This window comes from Diachasma alloeum, unplaced genomic scaffold, assembly GCF_001412515.2.
Source record: "Diachasma alloeum isolate Michigan unplaced genomic scaffold, Dall2.0 Dall_scaffold_00307, whole genome shotgun sequence".
Lineage (NCBI taxonomy): Eukaryota > Metazoa > Arthropoda > Insecta > Hymenoptera > Braconidae > Diachasma > Diachasma alloeum.
Window position 1 is genome coordinate 577,616 of NW_021680446.1, and position 19,391 is coordinate 597,006.

General features: G+C 38.1%; 2 protein-coding genes across 6 annotated transcripts in view; both read right to left on the bottom strand.

Annotated features, from left to right (window-relative positions):
- Window positions 1-2,264: 2,264 nt before the first annotated feature.
- LOC107039757 (protein retinal degeneration B) overlaps window positions 2,265-19,391 on the bottom strand; it is a 19,554-nt gene continuing 2,427 nt past the window's right edge. Inside the window, exons 2-13 of one of the 5 annotated variants that reach the window (XR_001460975.1) lie at window positions 15,004-15,116; window positions 13,546-14,022; window positions 11,792-12,312; window positions 10,747-10,925; window positions 9,531-10,386; window positions 9,177-9,460; window positions 7,520-7,672; window positions 7,158-7,420; window positions 5,664-6,535; window positions 4,973-5,089; window positions 3,813-3,998; window positions 2,606-2,680 (exon numbers count right to left, since the gene is read on the bottom strand). Coding sequence is in view for 3 of the 5 variants with exons in the window: in XM_015259525.2 (XP_015115011.1) it covers window positions 2,533-2,680; window positions 5,664-6,535; window positions 7,158-7,420; window positions 7,520-7,672; window positions 9,177-9,460; window positions 9,531-10,386; window positions 10,747-10,925; window positions 11,792-12,312; window positions 13,546-14,022; window positions 15,004-15,081 (3,831 nt within the window). In the remaining 2 variants the exon portion in view is untranslated. Of the gene's footprint in view, window positions 2,681-3,812; window positions 3,999-4,972; window positions 5,129-5,663; window positions 6,536-7,157; window positions 7,421-7,519; window positions 7,673-9,176; window positions 9,461-9,530; window positions 10,387-10,746; window positions 10,926-11,791; window positions 12,313-13,545; window positions 14,023-15,003; window positions 15,117-15,282; window positions 15,782-19,391 lie in introns of those variants that run through there. The other 4 variants (XR_001460974.1, XM_015259525.2, XM_015259526.1 and 1 more) reach the window with 4 other exon arrangements.
- On the bottom strand, window positions 16,124-17,558 carry LOC107039717 (cytochrome c oxidase subunit 6A1, mitochondrial). Its single transcript, XM_029126213.1, has 3 exons — window positions 17,444-17,558; window positions 17,005-17,165; window positions 16,124-16,228 (listed from the first exon to the last, which is right to left on the bottom strand). The coding sequence occupies exons 1-3, from the start codon at window positions 17,544-17,546 to the stop codon at window positions 16,124-16,126; spliced, it is 369 nt and encodes a 122-aa protein (XP_028982046.1). The 5' UTR covers window positions 17,547-17,558.

The window sequence follows — 19,391 nt, forward strand, 5'->3', positions numbered from 1 at the left end:
ATCTTTGCTACAAACTCGGGTTTTCAACTCGGGCTTTCAATTGAATTTATAAAAATTATTTATCCTTCTCAGATCAACTCAATTGGCTTTATCAGGTTTTCACAAAGTGAATAAATTTTTAAAGTCGTCTTTTAGATTTTTCCGTCTCCTTTTGGAGTTTTTCTGAATATTTTCAGCGATTTTATGGGCTAAATTGAGATGAACAACACATCCTGCTCAAGTTTATAACTTACTCTCACTTCACTACACGATAGTTAAACTAAAAAAATCATGCACATTTTCTTTTAATGAACAGGAAAAATATTCCGACTTTCTTTGCGATATTAGAGACACTGCCGGATTGAAAACAAGATTTCACACAATCGTACTACCGTTGGATGTTAATGCCAATGCTAATGGAACTTATCTACACTAAATATTTGTCTTCTTAACGCTCCTATCTCTACCATAAAGCGTTCATTAAGGCCAAGGGAATAAAAATGAATAACTCGATGAGAAAATTTAACAACAATGATTCATTTATTTTTATATCTCTTCACTTGTCATTTTCACACTTTTTTGCACTTTTTTTTCACTTTTATGTCGAAAGAATAAAATTTTACATTAAGGGATTAATCACGTGCTAGACAAATCAACATGAGTCAACGAGGTGCACAAAAATCCGTGAATTAAATGTGAATTCGATGGTATTTTTTGCGGGAGAAATTGTTAATTAATTCATGGATTTTTGGGGTTTTATAATTCAGATCAATAGTAATTACATGCGTATATTTACATATACCTAAACGATTTCAACGTCGATCCATATTATCAATTAATTCAGCTCTCAATGATTGACTAACAAAAATATGACTTTATTTTTATTAAATATATATATCTATTTTTCATATTTTTTTACGTAAAATATTTAACGACGTAAAATAGTTTGTTGTTTATTTATATCTTGATCACTTCCATTTACAATTATCGTACATATTACAACAATACAAACGGTCAATATGTGTTCATTAATTTATATGTTAATCCTTCAACCATTCTGGAGTCATTTGTCGGAGTGCAATGATTCAATTCAGTTGTAAAATAGTATTTAAAAAGCATTAAAAAATGAACGTTCAATGAAAATTACGATTAATCTCGTTTTATTATTTTATAAAATAAATCGTCAGTATATGTAACTTCAAAAAACAAACAATTTCTGTTTGTTATTCCCGTGTAGATGGTTTTTTCAACATTCAGTAATAATATTGAACGATTCGGTAGCGAAGCGGTGAAGGGTGATGAGACGATTTTTTTTCCGAAAATGAGTTATTAAAGTAGTTCTACCCTTCGGCTGGGCTACGCTATACTTTTGGATATTTTCAGTTTCTAAATTTTTCAACTAAATTGCATGGAAAAAATTTGAAAAAATTCATACCCAGTCAGTATTATCTAAATTAAATTTCTCAAAATATCGATATTTTTTCAAACATTTTCCTCCTGTAAATAAATAATAAAACTTGTTTGCAAAACAAGTGGTGGATTATTTTTTATGAGGTGTCAAAAAAATTCTCGATTTTTGGCTCTTCTGTAAAATCACGATTTGTCGACTTATCACTCTTTACTGCTTCGCTACTGAATTATACCCCCAAGTTAATCACCAATTAATATTCTCAATTGTCATCTTGCGAAATACCCGAGAGACACATTGACTCAAGTGTCATTTCGGTGAAATATATTATGGAGATCGGTAGCTCGATGGAATGTGTAAAAAATAAACTATGAATAATTTGGGACTGAGTGGATTATCCATAAATCACACTGGGAGATAGAAAACTATCAGTTTAATATTTTTACATCATTCTCTCCAGAAGCTTTTGTTGGGGGAATAGAAATACTCGTCTTTCCAAGACGAGGGGAAGTTATCTCTAATCACGACATGATTGCCCATGCCCAAGAAAATAAAATTGAAAAGGCAATTGAAAAAAATTAACCTTGAAATTTTGTTTCTTGTTTTTTTTTGCGAATTCTTGGGAAAGTTTTGAATAGCAATAAGGATTCTCCCAAAAAAGAATAGTATATTGTGCACCAAGGGCGAAAAGTCCATCCTAGGGCGGAAAGTATTCCCTTTATTCCCGCTCATCAGAAAGCAAAATGCAAGCTTTTCTTTGCAGGCGTGTCACCCCTTGATTGGTCACCCTATGAGGGAAACGCCGCTATGAAGTGGTCAAACGATTCAAGTCAATTCCATTCTAGCGCCGGTTCTCGATGAATATCTCAAATTCCACAGGAGTTAGCAAAATTTTCCTATAAATCTTTTTTGTAAAGAAAAGTGAAGGCTATCGAAAAAGATTTTACAAAAATTTCGCTATCTCTCTTAAATTCCGAGTTATTCAACAAAAACTCAACTGGGAGCTGAGTCGACTTAAACCGATTGACGACTTCACTCCGGAACTATTAATCTGCACTCAACTTTCTGTCCATTTATTTTGGAGCGTGTTTTTAACGATTTTCCGGCTGCCGTGACTCGAAGAAGGAACGGCAGCGCGCAAAACGTCATAATTTTTCCGGTGCTGCAGATTTAGTTGGTGGAGCTGATCTCGGTGCGCCATGAGGTCCAACACTCGTGCTCCTCTCGAGGGCCTCTGGTTTACCACTAAATGCAGCCGGCTGCGAAATGGCGCGTTTCGTCGTTCTAAAAGAACTGGAATGCAATTGATATTTCGACTGATTAATAAAAAATTAGTTGAGATATTTTATTTTTTAAAAAATAGAGAACGAGTGTCAATTCTAGACATGAAACTCTCGATTTCTGAATGTTTTAATGAAAATAAGAGAATTCAACTGGATTTTCATCCACTGAATTCCTTGAATAATGTGAGGCATGGACAAAAGCAGCTGTGCGTCATTGTTTATCGCTGTTGGCTGTCAAATATTCTCAACACTCTCATAAATAACAACAAACAAAGCAGAGGTGACACAGATGCTATTCAAGGGTACTGAAGTGTCTCAAAATCTGAAAATTTGCAAATGATTTTTCTCAGTGAAAACATTTCAATTCAATGTAGCAACGTTTAGATCCTCCAATTGCGTGGAATAACTCGATTCAAATGATCCAAATGAGAAGTTAAAATTAAACATTCGTCAGGAATTGAGCGATTTCTTTCGGCCAGTGAATTTCGATGGGGCTAATGTGGTTGTTCCACTCAATTGGCGATTCATTAAAGCAGAAAAATGTCGAAAGCACAAGCTGAAATGGCGCAATATGGCGTCGTATCGAAGGTATCGGTAGTAATTTGTGTTGGAAATGGTTGAACAATTGATCTTTCGATTGCTTTCAGGTGAAATCCACATTGAGTCTATCTCCACTGGCTCGGGAATTCTTATTTTAAGGGGGGTATCATGTCAGTTCTCTCATTCACATCTATGTGCTGATCGTGCATTGAAGACAATAGGGCATTTTGGAAGAAACGTTTAATATCAATTTTAATCGTGCATAGCTTGCAGCCCCAGCAGAATTTCCGTACCCATTCCTGCGTTTTTTGAGGTTTTTTTTTTTTAATTTTGGGACTTGGCTGACTCATTTACATTCCCCTAGACACTGAAAGGACAATCAACACATCTAGGATTCCTAAATAATCTTAAGAAGATCCAAATTCGTGATGAAAATTGCGTGATTATTTGTTTTGTGCAGAGAGGAATATTCATAGACAAAGAGTTGGTGAAAATTGTCAAAATATTAATGTAAAAGCAAGGCATTTTTTCAATGGATCTCCTTAATTTAAAAAACAATAATCTCCACATTTCTTTCCAATTGTTGCAACGCGATAATTTACCTGCAAATCGATATTAATCGGTGTTTTTTTTTTTTCGATATATTTTTTTTTTATCTCAAAATTGTGATAAGACGAGGTTCATCAGGAAGCGAATGATTGATAATATTAAACAGTCTCGCCGACAGCCGTTTACGATTATTATTTAAATCGATACGCAAGACTCCGACATATCCTCATAGCAGGTACCTGTAATTAAATAATGGTTTTTTTTTCTATGTACATGACAAGCGATTCAACATACCTTCAACTAATTCAGGAGTTGGACTAGAGTTATTGGAACAGTCTCAGTTCTGTTAGGTTTTGGTTACTGCTGGGGGGAGGGGGGGGGGGGGCTCCTACCATTTTCACTTCTACTTCTTATTTTTTTTTTTTCATTCTCTAGGAGAAATGGTTCAGGCTTGTGTTGCGAGAATGGGAGAGAGATCATCCGAGGCTCATCAGTTTCCTCAACTTCATTTGTCTTCATTTATCTTCAATCAAACAGCTGGAAATTGATATGAAGCTGAAACGAGCGAAAGATTTGCCAGTGAATCTGGTTGCTTCAGCTTCATTAATTCGGTAGCGAAGTGGTAAAATGGTACAAGTCAATTTTGACTGTTGACCAATTTTCAATGAATATCTCGGAATCTAAGGGAGATGGCAAAATTTTTTTTGTAACTGTTTGAGATGGCGATCTAACCCAGGATTTAACCCAGTGTCTTATATGAAGATCAACATTTTCATTGCAATCAAAGATTAAGATCTGATTTTTTTTCATTAGATGTGAAAAAATCAAGAATTTTTTTGACACAAAAAATAATCCACCGTTTTGCAAACAAGTTTTATTATTTATTTATAAGAGGGAAATGTTCAAAAAAATATCAATATTTTGCGAAATTTAATTTAGTTAATACTGACTGGGAATGAATTTTTTCAAATTTTTTCCATGAAATTAAGTTGAAAAATTTGAAAACTGAAAATATCCAAAAGAACTCAACTGTGAGATGAGTCGACCTCAACCATTTTACCACTTCGCAATTGATAGATTGAAAATTCTAAATGACGATATGAAGTATCGGAGTCCAATGCTCATCCATGATTGAGAGTGCGTAAAAAAAATTGTTCAAGTCTCTATATCAGGGGACAACAGAGAGCGAGAGAGACAGGAGATAGATAATTACCAATGTGAGTGATTTAATTGTAGGTAGATAATAGGCGTGTGTTAGATGTGGGTAAGGTAGACTTTCCGCTTTAGATACACACTGTTGCGAGCTGGTGAGCTGACAGCTGTCTCGTTACTGGAACAGAGCCGGTGCTCGTATTTTTCGCGTATTTTACTGAAAATTAATACAGAAAAAACAAGGGATACTACCCCTACTAATAAAGAATAGTAGTACCTCCTAATGAAAATAATGAAGATGACAGAGGACATTTCATGAACAATCGATGATTAATACACGTAATCACAGTAATTATGATGATAAATGGTAACGAAAAATTCATCTACATTTGTTAAATAATGAAATGACAGAATATGGTCTTGACGAATGAAAAATCACTGTGAAGGAAAGAAAACACGAGAAAAAGCAATTCAGTACCGAAGTGGTAAAAGGAGATAAGTCAATTTGACTACTGACCAGTTTTCAACCAATATCTCGAGATCTAAGGGAGATAGCAAAATGTTTGTTATAACCTTTTTTGTGGAGCCGATTGAGTGCTACAACAAATGTTATTACAAAAATTTCGCTATCTCCCTTAGATTTGGAAATATTCCTCAAAAACTCAACTGGGAGATGATTCGACTCATCTCCGTTTGCCATTTCACTACTGAATTGTGAGAGAGGAAAGGAAAAGTAAAACATTGAAGACTACCTTCTGCGTCTCAGGGATGCGTTGAGCCCAGGTAGGCCAAATTGTCCTCTGGGGATGACCATTCTGGCATTGCCTTGAGCTGGTCTTGATCCACCGTGAGATTGAAGTTGGCTCAGATGAGCAGCATAGCCCTCAATGAGAACAGTGCAGAGTGCCTGTTGTTTCTTCGATACTTTTCCAACAATGATAATCTGCTTTGGCTTCAAATTAATCGCCGTGTACACAGTGATGTCTTTGGAGCTTCCATAAGCCTGATGGATAATGACGCCATGATTCTCCACGAGATTATGGAGATAAGCTGCTTTGTGACCGAGGGGATCAGTGGAGAGGCCATCGGCGAATGACACGAGACCGTGTGGAAAATTGTGCTGTGACAGCCAGGACACGACCTTTTGCTGCTGCATGTCAGGGCGAGCTGTTATGTAAATTATCAAGTAGCCTAGCTCCTGCCAGTGCCTGACCACGTCAACAGCGCCTGCTCTCACTTTGGGATCTCTTCCGGTCACTGACATACTTGCGGTGAAGGAACCGTCAATGCTGAAGACCACGCACTCTGTGTTGGGGGGGATCACTGCCATGAAGAAGTCGACCGACGTGTGGTCACCTCTCACCACCATTTTTATGGGGTAGAGTCCGAAGGACAGGGCCTTCTCGTCTGGGATCCTGTAGGTTATTCTTCCTGTTTTGTCGGTTACCTCGGTTGAGAGGTAGGTCCACTCACCCGCTGGTGCGTCCTTCATCACGTGAATGTCCACCTTCTCACCGGTCAGAGCTATCACGTCTATGGGACTGTACATAAATCTGGCAATCAGAACTTGGGGAGTACCTTCTTTCACTATTACGTCGTTTGCTCGGTGATTGGCTGATACATTCTGCAATTTTTATAGTTTTGATTATTTTAGCTACGAATACGCGAATATGTGGACGTCGGTGTAATCGACAGTTTGAATTAGAGTTGAATTTGGGGAAAGTCAATTGTTAATATTAGTCAGCAATTTTTTTATTCTGAAAATAACTGTCATTTTTTCTCATGACTTTTTTTATAACGCTCTATTGGCTCTACAAAAAAGGTCATGACAAAAATCTTTCTATCTCTTTTAGATTCCGAGATATTCGTCAAAAACTAGCCAATAGTAAAAATCGACTTAACCCGGTTTACCGCTTCGCTACTGAATTTGAACATTAATTTCATAAGAGCCCGTGCACAAGGAAAAATTAGTTTACTCATTTCTGCCGAGACTATTGCGATTAATTTTTTAACGTTAGTAAAATTAGTTTTATATGTTCTGTTGTCAGCCGAAAAAATTACAGAATTTTCCCTGACCATGAGCAAAAAAAAAGGTCATGACAAAAATCTTTCTATCTCTTTTAGATTCCGAGATATTCGTCAAAAACTAGCCAATAGTAAAAATCGACTTGACCCGGTTTATCGCTTCGCTACTGATATGATCAAAACCAAATATGACACTTACTGTTTGCAAATATGACACTTACTTTGAGTTTAACTGAAGTTCGCTTTCTATTCCATTTCTCCCTGGGCTGACCTGGACGGAAACAGGCGAGTTCTTTCTCCTCACCACCCAGCATTGGCAGATCGAATCTACCAATTTGCCTGAGAATAAAGGCGATAACGTCGGAAGACTCCCAGTAGCTGGCGTGAAATAAATGTGGTAGTGCATTTGTTGGAAAATTTGCAAGACCCTCGGGACAGTACAGGGCGTAATCTATTCTTTTGTTGCCCCACCATTTCTGCGTCACTGCAAAGGGGGAATAACAGAGTTGTCCTCCCTCAGGAGGTTTTGTCTCGTTTTTTTTTCTTTTTTTAAATTTTTTTTTACTTATCATGGGAAACTCACGTGATGAGACAGCCTGGAGAGGTACATTATCAATCAGACCAGACATTGTGCTCTGAATCGATATATCGGATAATCGACGGAGATGTTGAAGAGGCGTCGTTGGGGCATTCAATCCCTCCGCGAAGAGCTGGGGATTTGTTTGAATGGCTTCCACTAATCAAAAGATGTATATATATATTGATAATTATTATTTCAAAGGCCTACGACAATGGCGGAAAATATTATACCTATTTATGAGAATCAGGGCAAGGGCAGAAAGGCATTGGGGCTTTTTATAGAAACTAAAAAAGAAACGCGCGCATAATTCAGCTGGTGGTTCACTGCATTTTTTATCCTTTCATTTATTTTTGAAAGTAATAAAAGTAACGATGAACAATCAGGGGAACATATAATTTAATGTCACGTTTGTGACATGACTTTTTACAGCTAGAATTATATTATTTCACGCTAAATGATTGCTTCATGTCACAAGATAGTTAAATTGTTCCGCAAAGTGTCCGGAACATAATCCATTCATTAGTTTATCTTTGCTGAGAATCTTGGATTATACAAATCTTTTTTCATGCCTTTGAAAGAAGATATTTTTTCAATTTTCTATTTCTATCATTATATATGTACTAGGGGGCATAACCCCCTCCTCGCTTCGCTCGCCAACCCCGGGGGGCTTCGCCCCCCCCCCGCTCGCTTNCCCCCCCCCAGTGCGATTGAAGAAAACGATAAAGTTCTCTAACAAGTCTTACTTGTGCCAAGAAAATTATCAAAAAAGAATGTTTTTGTGCCAAACAAATATACTAAACAAATATAATATATATATTTCACATGTATATATATCATCGGTGAAATTAATAAATTCTGTCCTTTTATGGAGACCGATTATTTAACAAAATTGAAGATAATTTATTGAAAATGAAAATTTCTTTATAGATTCTTTTACTCTACTTCGCTATTCACTTCAATCATTAGTCGAATTCTATTTCTTCATTTCAACAAATGAATAGATCAGCGCGCGCATAGATCTTGTGAAACAATAATAATGATATGATAGCAATCTTGTAACTTGGGGATAAAATATTTGTTGATAAATTTTCCTCTGAATATTTCCATCCTGAAAAGGCACCGTCTGGTGAGAATTATCCGCCTCTTCAGCCAAATATTTCGTTGCTGTCGGAGGCAGAACAGTTATTCATGTTTGAGACTTTGAAATTCCAACCAAATAAATTCTTTTTTGGCAATTTTCAACTAGCGATTTTGTTGGCCCAAACAAGACTTGTTTGACGTGTTTGTTTTTCTCGCAGTTCCCCTGGAACTGCAGGGGGTATTCAAGGTCAGGGGGTTTATCCAAAAATGAATGAAGAAGGGGTTCCCCCAGGTTTAAGTTTTTCTCAGGTTTATCTATAGTTCATCTCTCAAGTTCAATCCTTTTCGCTTCCCCCTTTTATTCAGTATAACGAATGACGACGAATATACATATTACATATTCAGAAAATATTTTTTTAAAAGTCATATAAAACAAAGATTGATATAATCTAGGATCTTAAGCAAATATTATCCTTGTCCCTACCCTTAAGGTCATCCCCGGCGAAATAGATTGCTGACAAACAGGTGACACCAATGTTTTAATAACAAAAAATCTATACATGATAAAGTGCATTCTTACGTAAGTGATAAGGCTGTCCATTCCCCAGTGGGTATTTCTGATACCTGGCGACGTTGACTGGAGGCAAAAGTGAACATCGAGCGGAGATAAGGGGCTCCAGTCGAGCGGCAACAGGATCAGTTGGGTGGAAGAGATTGTAAACTTGATTGACCAGAGGCCTCTGTATGTTACTCTTTTCACCGGTCGATGAGATTTTTCTGTACGCGAGAACAAGGGCCAAGGGGCTACCGAACATGAAGAACTCGCTGACTTCGAAGTCCAGTTTGCAGTGGCCAGAGTTATCACTGGTTAAAACCAAAGGACAGATTCCATCAACATTTCGAGAAGTTTCGACAGATGAAAAATGATATTTACCTCGTGGACGATGATCTTCTCCTGGGTGTGGGGGCCGTCAAATGCCGGCCGTCCTCGACGCCCCCATTCTCCCCAGTTTGATTGTCATTATCGAGAATGCTATTCTCACTTCCATGCCTCGACTGATACTGAACTGTTCGGCAAAGGGCGTCGTAAGCGAGGATTGAACCGACAGAATCCCCGACGAAGGACACCTGTCCCGCAAAGCCCTTGCCCTCATCGCTCCTGATGAACTCGTGGTAAATCTGGTTTGCTCCGATCACCACTTTGGACACAGCCTCCTGATACTCAGGTGCACAACTGGCAAGGAGTGGTATAGCTCCTATGGGAATGGTGTCGTGGGTGACTTGGGGGGTGTCAATGCAGCTTGGAGACACGTCGAAGGAGTAAGGGCTCAAGCTGGAGAGGATCCCCAGGCCATCGGTGCAGATCGACGGACAGGGAACCAACCTCACGGCAATGTGGCCCACCATGCTCGGGTAGTGCTGTCTCATGACTGATTCGAAAGCACCTCGAAACGTCGTTATGTCGGATTTTTTGGCTGTCAAGTCGACATTAGCGTCCAGAACACTTCCGGCGTGCATCACTATCAGAAGAACTGTCGTGCGACACGGCTGGTGGGTGGGGGAGTGACTCGGCGAGGGCGGACACGAGACGTCTATACTCGCTGAGCTCCTTATGTGCAGTCTTCTGGGATTCCCCTCGCTCGTTACTCGCTGCAGGTAGGAGTGGGAGAAAATGCTGTCTTCGTACTTGTCCGAGGGAGGCGCTGTTGGCGACGTTGAGTCCTGGTCCTTCTCCGCTAGAAGATCCATTGAACTCCATTTCGCTAGGGAGGTATTGTCCCCAAAATCCTCTACAAGTACACACGTCAGTAAAAAAATTAGGGATTCTCGTGGCGCTTCGGAAGAGGCTAAAGTCAGAATGTAATTTCAAGCTTTCTCCTGCTGCTCTATGACTATGACTATTATCCTTTCTCTATCCTACCTCTTCGAATGATGGGTATGAGCATCCCAGCGGCTTTGAGTGTGCACAAAAACAATCATTCTAACGATTAAATAAAAATAATAAAATGAAGATAAGATCGTTCAGTTTTTTAGATGATGATGAACGGAAAATCACAATGCATGAATCGATGCGTAAAATTGAAATTGATTATTCATTCGGAGGCTAATGATAGTGGGTCATGCACGGTGCTGGTGAATCTTGATTATACCTTGACAATCGAAAAATTCATCCTCACTACCGGATTCGGATTCACGGACAATGCTCTCCATTCTCCAATTGGCTATCTGAATGTCAAAGGATTTAGCTGAACTTGGTGAGTGGATTGTTTGACTCGTGCGCTTCCAAGGTTTCTTGTTGAAGTCTGATTTGTCTTCTGGTGCTTTCGAACTGTTGAGAGATAGAGAGGGGAAATTAGAGGGGGATTACGATTCCTTTGGCGCCGCTATTTGACATATTTACCGTGCCATTTTTCTCGGGAGTACGGGAAAAATGAAGAAAAAATTACCTCAATTAGTTTCTGGGATATGGGCATTCCAATCCTTATCTTTCAAGATACGAACATTTCCATAAAGCTTCGTATAGGTACTTGACAGACCAATTCATGAACTCAAATTCTCACATTTGAATTCAATGATTATATTTACAACATCGAAACAACAAAACTCAATTTTAATGGAAATATTTTTGTCGGAGATTTTTTTGATTGAATTTTTTTTCTGAAAAAATTGCAACAGCAGTCGCAAAAATTCAGTCAACAAAATATGGAACAAAAGAATTTTCGTGACCCTAGCGACTCCTTTTTTTTATGTGACCCTTGCGACTTCGTGACCTCAGTGACTTCTTTTTTGTGACCCTTGTGACCTTACCTCAAGTTGGGAAAGCACCTGATACATAATCGGAAGGTCCAGGGTTCAAATCTCAGTCGGGGCTTTCGAATTTTTTCAGTAAATTTGTCTTGTCAACTAATATTGAGAATTATCCTGGGTCCCCTCATACCTACTCTAAAATCCTATCCAGCAATATCCAGTGACGCCACAAAATGTGGAACGCTATATAAACCGCCGTCTTCTGTGAAGAATCTCTATAATTCAGGAGGAATAATGTACATGGAAATTTTTCATTATTTTTCCCGTAATCCTGGGTAAAAATGACACGGAAAACAAGTTAAATCGAGACGCCAAAGGAATCGTCATCATGCCAGGCGCAAAGCTCTCGACTCCTCCGAGGAAGTGCTAATTAACACGTATATTTACCTTGGTAATTGTTGAGTTGGTGAGTCGTCGGGTGTGGCATCACCCTCAGAGCTCATATTAGTATTAATAATAGGAATGTCAGATGGCTTTCTGATGGACGGTGGACTCTGAGGATCCTCATTTTTCTCGATACTACCAAGTGTAGCAGCTAGGGTCTTAGCGACATCAGTCTGCTCCTGAGGTGTTGCAACAGAATTGCTCTTGCTGTCCTCGTCATAATTTTCGTCCTCATAGTTCTCCATTGATTCGCCTCTCTCAGCAGCCTCGAGGGCTGCCATCTTCTTCTTGAGCGCCTCCTGCGTCTGTCTCTCGATTTCTCTGATGTCCTCCATCGTCAGTCCTATCCACTCGTCCTGCCAGGCCCACGCCTGTCTGTGCGCCCTTACCATTGTTTTCCGAAGGGCTACGTCATGAATGAACTTTTCAAGCTTTGTTTGCATACCCCAGTAGCGAAACTCAACCCGGCACAATTTGTAGGCACACATCAGTGATTTTCCTGACGGCGTTGGCTGGCTCTTTCCCTTCAACAACCAGAGTTGCTATAAGCATCACTCGCGCAATCAGGCGAAGTAATTGACTTTTAAAACAGTTTTACTTGGGGGGCTAAAGAACAACGAGGATCATCTCAGGAGCGCGGAAAAAGTTCGTTTACCGGGCAATTGAGAATTTTTTCAAGAAAGCTAGATTAGACCGCGCGCGTATTCTCTACCTTACGTGCCTCAGGAATTGGTAGAAGCGAGATATAAATGCTTTCGGTGGATTTCCACTGATATTAAAAGTTAATGTGATTGTGGTAGAGATTATGGTGAAGTCCATTAGGTTCTTCCAAAGTATATTCACTCCATAAGAATCATTGGTATTTGGATTATTATTGAGAAATTTTGAAGACAGAAAATTTGCCAAACTCTCGAAGAACCAACGGGTTTTTTCGTTTTTTCAATTACCAAGGGAATGAGTATCGGGTATATATTATCATTTTCAATTCAAATTCTAAATCATGGGATGAAGTGGTAGTATTAAGCTTCGGTCGAACAGGGATTTTATTTATTATGAAAAATCCAAATTATTCTCTGTAGTTAAAAAACCAAAACAAAATCATCATGAATTTAGACACGATTGTGAATTATTTGTTTTTAAAAACAGTGTTGAAAATTTGCAATTTAGAATACTGAAATTTAATTATTTTCTCTATTTAGTTTAGTACGTATATATTACATTATATTATACAACATCATATTTATACTATATATATTATAGTATTATTATTATAGTTATTTCTGTAGTGAATTGGTAAACTAGGATAAGTGCATTTCAACTGAGGACAGTTATCAAGCGATATCTCGTAAATAAAAATAGATATCGAAATTTTTATTAGAACCTTTTTTGTAGAGGGAGATGTGGGCTACAAAAAAGTTTCTGACAAAAATTTCGATATCTGTTTTTATTTACGAGATATCGCTTGATAATTGTCCTCAGTTGAAATGGACTTATCCTAGTTTACCAATTCACTACAGATTTATTATAACAAAATTCTTGAAAAGAAAGGTATAATTTTTTTTAAATTTTTTATAAATGTATTATAGCATACTATATATACTATACTATATTATATATAATAGATTATAGTATATTATACGATAGTATAATGATAAAGAAAGAAAGCGTTAGGCGGAATAGATTGGCTTCAAAAAACGTTACATTGGATTGTTTTTTAAAGGGAAAATAATGGACAAGTTTTCGGGGTAATTAATTACCTTGACTTCTGACCAGTAATCCTCGAGCCAAGTCTCTCCCAGGGGCCCCCTACCACTCTTCTCGGAGACATACAACTTTGGATCCTCCTCTTTTACGTAATCAGCACCGACCAGCTGATCCTTGACAATATCAATGACATCGACTATTCTATTGCGTAAATCACTTCCAGAGAGTTTGAAGACATTTTCCTGGTGTCCCTTGTCGGGGTAGTAGTAGGTTTCAATTTCAACGGAGAATTTTTCAACGAAGGGACACGTGTAACGGGTCTTGGTGTAGGGATAGGCATTCCAGGCTTCCTCTTTGGCTGTCAGGGCTGATTTTGGGAGGAGGCTTTTGAACCAACCGGGGAGGTGGGAACCGACGTGGTAGATCTTGTGGGTGTACTGGCCATTGCCGCCTGGACCGTCTGTGTACGGCTTGTTCTCTATTATTTCTACACCACTGCCGACACCTTTGCTCTCCTCTCTCGATTTTTTCTGCATAAAGGGAGGTTTTTGGCATTTTTAACGTGGCAACAGTTGCCTGTCTCGAATGTTGGTTATCTCGATTGCTTTTCCGTCTTCATAATGTAAAATATATCACAATTTCCATTGGATTTTACATCACGCAGGAGTTCCTAAAAATTATGTGATTGTACAATTTAAAAAAGTAGAAAGAAAACTGAACATTTTCAATGAGCGTTTTTAGTAAAGATTAAGAAATACGTTCGATAGAGAGGAAATGGTGAATGGATAATTTATCATGGTAACTGAACATCTAACAGCCATTAGATGCATTAAATTATTAATTTGTAATTTCCTCCCAATTGGGTTAATTTCCCAATATTGCTAAAAAACGCTCTTTGAAAATGTTCAGTTTTTTCAACGTTTTTTTGATTGTACAATCATAATTGTGGAGACTCCAGGGCTATGTAAAGCTGAATAGCAATTGGAGATTATTTCAGATTATCAAAATAAAAAAAACAACCAAGATCACGTTCGAGATATAATAAATATACTCCATTTTCATAATGTAAAACATATCACAATTTCCGTTGGATTTTACATCACGCAGGAGTTCCTAAAAATTATGTGATTGTACAATTTAAAAAAGTAGAAAGAAAACTGAACATTTTCAATGAGCGTTTTTAGTAAAGATTAAGAAATACGTTCGATAGAGAGGAAATGGTGAATGGATAATTTATCATGGTAACTGAACATCTAACAGCCATTAGATGCATTAAATTATTAATTTGTAATTTCCTCCCAATTGGGTTAATTTCCCAATATTGCTAAAAAACGCTCTTTGAAAATGTTCAGCTTTTTTCAACGTTTTTTTGATTGTACAATCATAATTTTGGAGACTCCAGGGCTATGTAAAGCTGGATAGCAATTGGAGATCATTTCAGATTATAAAAATAAAAAAAAACAACCAAGATCACGTTGGAAAGATAATCCACCTTAATACTCAATACTCACCGCTATCATATACAACTGAGCAATTCTGTACTCCTCCACCGTCAACGGCAGTGGTATCCTGTACTCCTTAATCAGCATCTTGGCTGTCTATCAAACTTGCAGCAGAATCATCTCTGCAACAGCAAGAGAAAAAATCCTAAATATCCCGTCAATTCTGCGCACTCCAAGTCATCCCCAAATGATCGTCAAAAATAACCGCCAATCTTAATCGTAAATAGAAAATTGGTATTCCATTCACAAAGAAGACCTACAAGTCCTCCGTCCCAGATAAAATCTCACCTTGTCCCTAAACCGTCAAATTACCCCCGCCTCCTGGACAAATCCCAACGATATCGGTGGTCATTTGCATAATTCTTCGTTAGAGAAAAATAATCTAAACTCCCAAGGTATAATTTATCCCGGTGAATCACAGTGCTCATTCGATCACAGATAATTATATTCACTCGAATAATCACAAATTGTCGGATTGAACGTCAGCGAGGTACTGGAGCCATCTCCAGCATCACCATTTTTTTATATTCATTGTTTTGAATAAGAACAAAAAAAAAACCGTACGCCTGCGCGCCGATGGAGTCCCTCCGGCAGTTTTTTCTGGATTTAATGAGGGGGCGAAAAACTATGTTGTTGGAGTTGTTGAATGGCTCATTAGCCTCAGTGTTTTCTTCTTGAGGAAAAAAAGATGGGGCCGGGGAGCTGGTGAGACACTGGAGGAGGTTTAAAGCCCACCGGCAGTTGGGTACACAGTGGGTTACTATCATCCCTGATGATACTTCTAGGCTCAAACTATTCCAAATATTGATCGTTCTACGTGGAGACGAGGCGCGCAGATGCACGTTATGCCAAGGTGTCGCCAGGTACTGCACTCAACAAATGGTAAACAAATGATGAATAAATATGAGGGATAATTAATAAATATTTCCCTCGTCCAAGTGATTGAGACAGATCTAATTGACAGAGAGAATGGCTTGGGCCAGTTCTTCGGTGATGAATCCTTTTTTCATGAATATTTCAGGCTTGAGGCAGGAATGAAGGAACCAGAGGGAGAAAGTTTGGGATTTATTCGCAGGAGAGTACATGATTGATCGGTAGGGTTTTTTTTTATTTTTTTTTTTTATTTTTTTTATTTGGATTCGAAGGGATCTGGGACCTCGTAGCCGTCGGGAGGAACTGGGTTGCGCTCTGGATTGTGGAACAGCGTGTGGTTACCATCGCCCCATGGGAAACGCTTTATTGGAACAATTAATTGATTTATTTAGTTGATTGACTGGCGTAGTGTTTTATACGTGTGTTAAAATATTGAAAAAAAATGATGACAGGAAGTTGGTTGACTGTATGGAGAACAATTGTCAATGACGATAGCAAGACAGTAGGTCAAAAGCAATTGGAGATGAGAAAAAAGTGATGACTATGAGAGAATGGAAACAATTCTGGCAACTTAACAAATTTTGTAATTAGCATTCTCTGCATGTGCAGTATTATTGGGAAATATGCAGATGGGCTGCACTGCCCACAGGGAAAATATTATATTTTGAAAAATATATTTAAAAATATCTTGAATTGGCAGAATGAAAAAAAAAAATAAAAAATGTTAATTATTATTATTTTATTATTATTTATTATTATTCTATGTTATAATTTATTATTATAATAAATTATAATATAATATGTAATTATAACACTTATTCGGCGTTTATTTTATTTTTATTATTATTATTTATTATTATTTTATTCGTCAAAAAAATATATGAAAGATGTATTTCATGTTTTTGTTACATATTCTTTATGAATTTGACAAATATATGGAATTGGCCCATATTATATATTTTTGATGGGGGTGGGTTACCAGAATTTCTCAGCTTATTTTTCGGATGGAAGCCATTTAGTCATAATTCAAGCGGAGAAATTCACTCCAAAAATTGTGCAACTCAATGCCTCTCTCGTTGGCGATATTCCAGGGAATTAATCATTCGTACAGTTGGAATTAATGCAAAGGGGGGATACCTTAGTTCTCCTGTACATGTACTCCATGGGTTTGTATGGAGGTCTCGGTCGTTGGCGCTCCTTCTCACGATTAATCATCGTGACAACGATCATAATCAGAACCCCGGGAATAGCTCCAAATAGAGTAGCACATTTCCAGAATCTTGTTTTAGCCTCGAGTTCTGATTAAAACCCGTTGATTGAATTATATTAATTTTAATTACATGGATTGATTAGTGTGTGTGTGTGGGTGTGTGTGAAGAATTTAATTGGATTTTCGATGAGGAAATACCGTCGGTAATCGGACAGATGGGAGTGGGCGGTGGTGGACGGGGACACGTCGGCTCCTCTGGGGGACAAGGACACGGCGATGGGCATTGGGTCTCGCAGGAACTCTTAACTCTATTCCCTCTCGTTTCCGAATTATTGAAATTTTTCGACGGCGCAGATAGTCGCATACCTCTCATAACTCCGGGAATACGTGACATCTCAACTACCACTTGATTTGATTTAGTGCGCGATGGGATTTTATATTTTACAAAATTTGGGGAAAAATAGTTCATCCGTTTTTTGTTCATCGGAGTGAAGTCAGGGATATTGCGACGCCTTCGAAGTGTCTGAGCCGACAGATAGTGAGGAAATGGGAGAGGAATTGTACCACGAAGCCCGATGAATGTTCATATGTTTGAGTTTAAGCTTTTTACGTATTTTTTGCTTCCGAATGGAAGCCTTGTATTTGAGCGATTTTTAGATTTTATTATTTTTATGGCAAATGGGCTAGAATGTTATGAAACGTGGGGAAATTATGTTTTTAGGGTCATGCCTGTACGTGTGAGAACTTGGGTTTTGGCTGATCAGTTTTTAGAAAATTCAACATTAATACGGTGAAATTTGTGGATTAAAGTCGGAAATTTTGGCTCATGGTAGCTTGGTTAAGCTTCACTTTGGTGCGCAGTTTCAGCCCGATCGGTCCACTAGTTCCTGAGATATAACAAATTTAAATTTCGTTTTTTCTCAATATCTCAAAATCTACTCCACCGATTTCAATTTTTTTTTTTCAAAATACTCGTCTCGATTGCCTCTATCTAGATCAATCAAAATATATATACCCGTTCAGACGAAATTTGAAGATATTGCCGTTTTTTCGTTTTTTCATGAAAAATCTTGTTTACACGATAACTTGATAAAAAATGGAGATAGCGAGTTGAAATTTGGTATGCTTCTAGCTTNTGCCTCTATCTAGATCAATCAAAATATATATACCCGTTCAGACAAAATTTGAAGATATCGTCGTTTTTCCGTTTTTTCATGAAAAATCTTGTTTACACGATAACTTGATAAAAAATGGAGATAGCGAGTTGAAATTTGGTATGCTTCTAGCTTTTATCCTATTCTAAAAAGATCCTATTCTAAAAAGAACATAAGCCGTAAGCTGTAGCGTAACGCTCATTCCTCGAATTTCATTGGTCGAACATTCGGATCCTCCCGCACGTGTTCGACTTCGATCGGCTTTCGGTTTTCGTGTCACGATTTGTCTTTAACACGCGCGCTCAAGCGCGCGCTCGTTCTTGTGGAAAAAGTGAAAACTGAAAAATTTTTTTTTTCACCGGGGGCCAAAGTGTCAGATCTTGGATTTTTTCAGGGGGAAAGTCGGTCCAAAGGGCCACAAGGGTCACGAGGGGAAAGTCGACATTCGCCAAAATCGAATCTTCTACCCGGGTGAAGGTTGATTCCAACTATTTAAGCGACGGGCTATTCAGAACTCTCAAAAGTATGTGGAAAAAGTGAAAACTGAAAAAGTTTTTTTTTTCAGATTTTCAAAGGGTCAGATTTTCCGGTTTTCCAGGGGGAAAGTCGACTTTCGCCAAAATCGAATTTTTTAGCCGGGTGAACGTTGATTCCAACTATTTAAGCGACGGGCTATTCAGAACTCTCAAAAGTATGTGGAAAAAGTGAAAACTGAAAAAAAAAATTTTTCACCCGGACCCAAAGGGGTCAGATCTTGGATTTTTCCAGGGGGAAAGTCGACTTTCGCCAAAATCGAATTTTTTAGCCGGGTGAACGTTGATTCCAACTATTTAAGCGACGGGCTATTCAGAACTCTCAAAAGTATGTGGAAAAAGTGAAAACTGAAAAAGTTTTTTTTTTCAGATTTTCAAAGGGTCAGATTTTCCGGTTTTCCAGGGGGAAAGTTGACTTTTGCCAAAATCGAATTTTTTACCCGGGTGAACGTTGATCCCAACTATTTAAGCGACGGGCTATTCAGAACTCTCAAAAGTATGTGGAAAAAGTGAAAACTGAAAAAGTTTTTTTTTTCAGATTTTCAAAGGGTCAGATTTTCCGGTTTTCCAGGGGGAAAATCGATTTTCGCCAAAATCGAATTTTTTATCCGGGTGAACGTTGATTCC

Coding starts and splice junctions, on each gene's coding strand:
- LOC107039717 (XM_029126213.1), bottom strand. CDS start 17,546: ATGAACTATTTTTCCCCAAATTTTGTAAAATATAAAATCCCATCGCGC. Junction 17,166..17,443: donor TATTCCCGGAGTTATGAGAG/GTATGCGACTAT, acceptor GGTTTTAATCAG/AACTCGAGGCTAAAACAAGA. Junction 16,229..17,004: donor ACATGTACAGGAGAACTAAG/GTATCCCCCCTT, acceptor GTTCCAATAAAG/CGTTTCCCATGGGGCGATGG.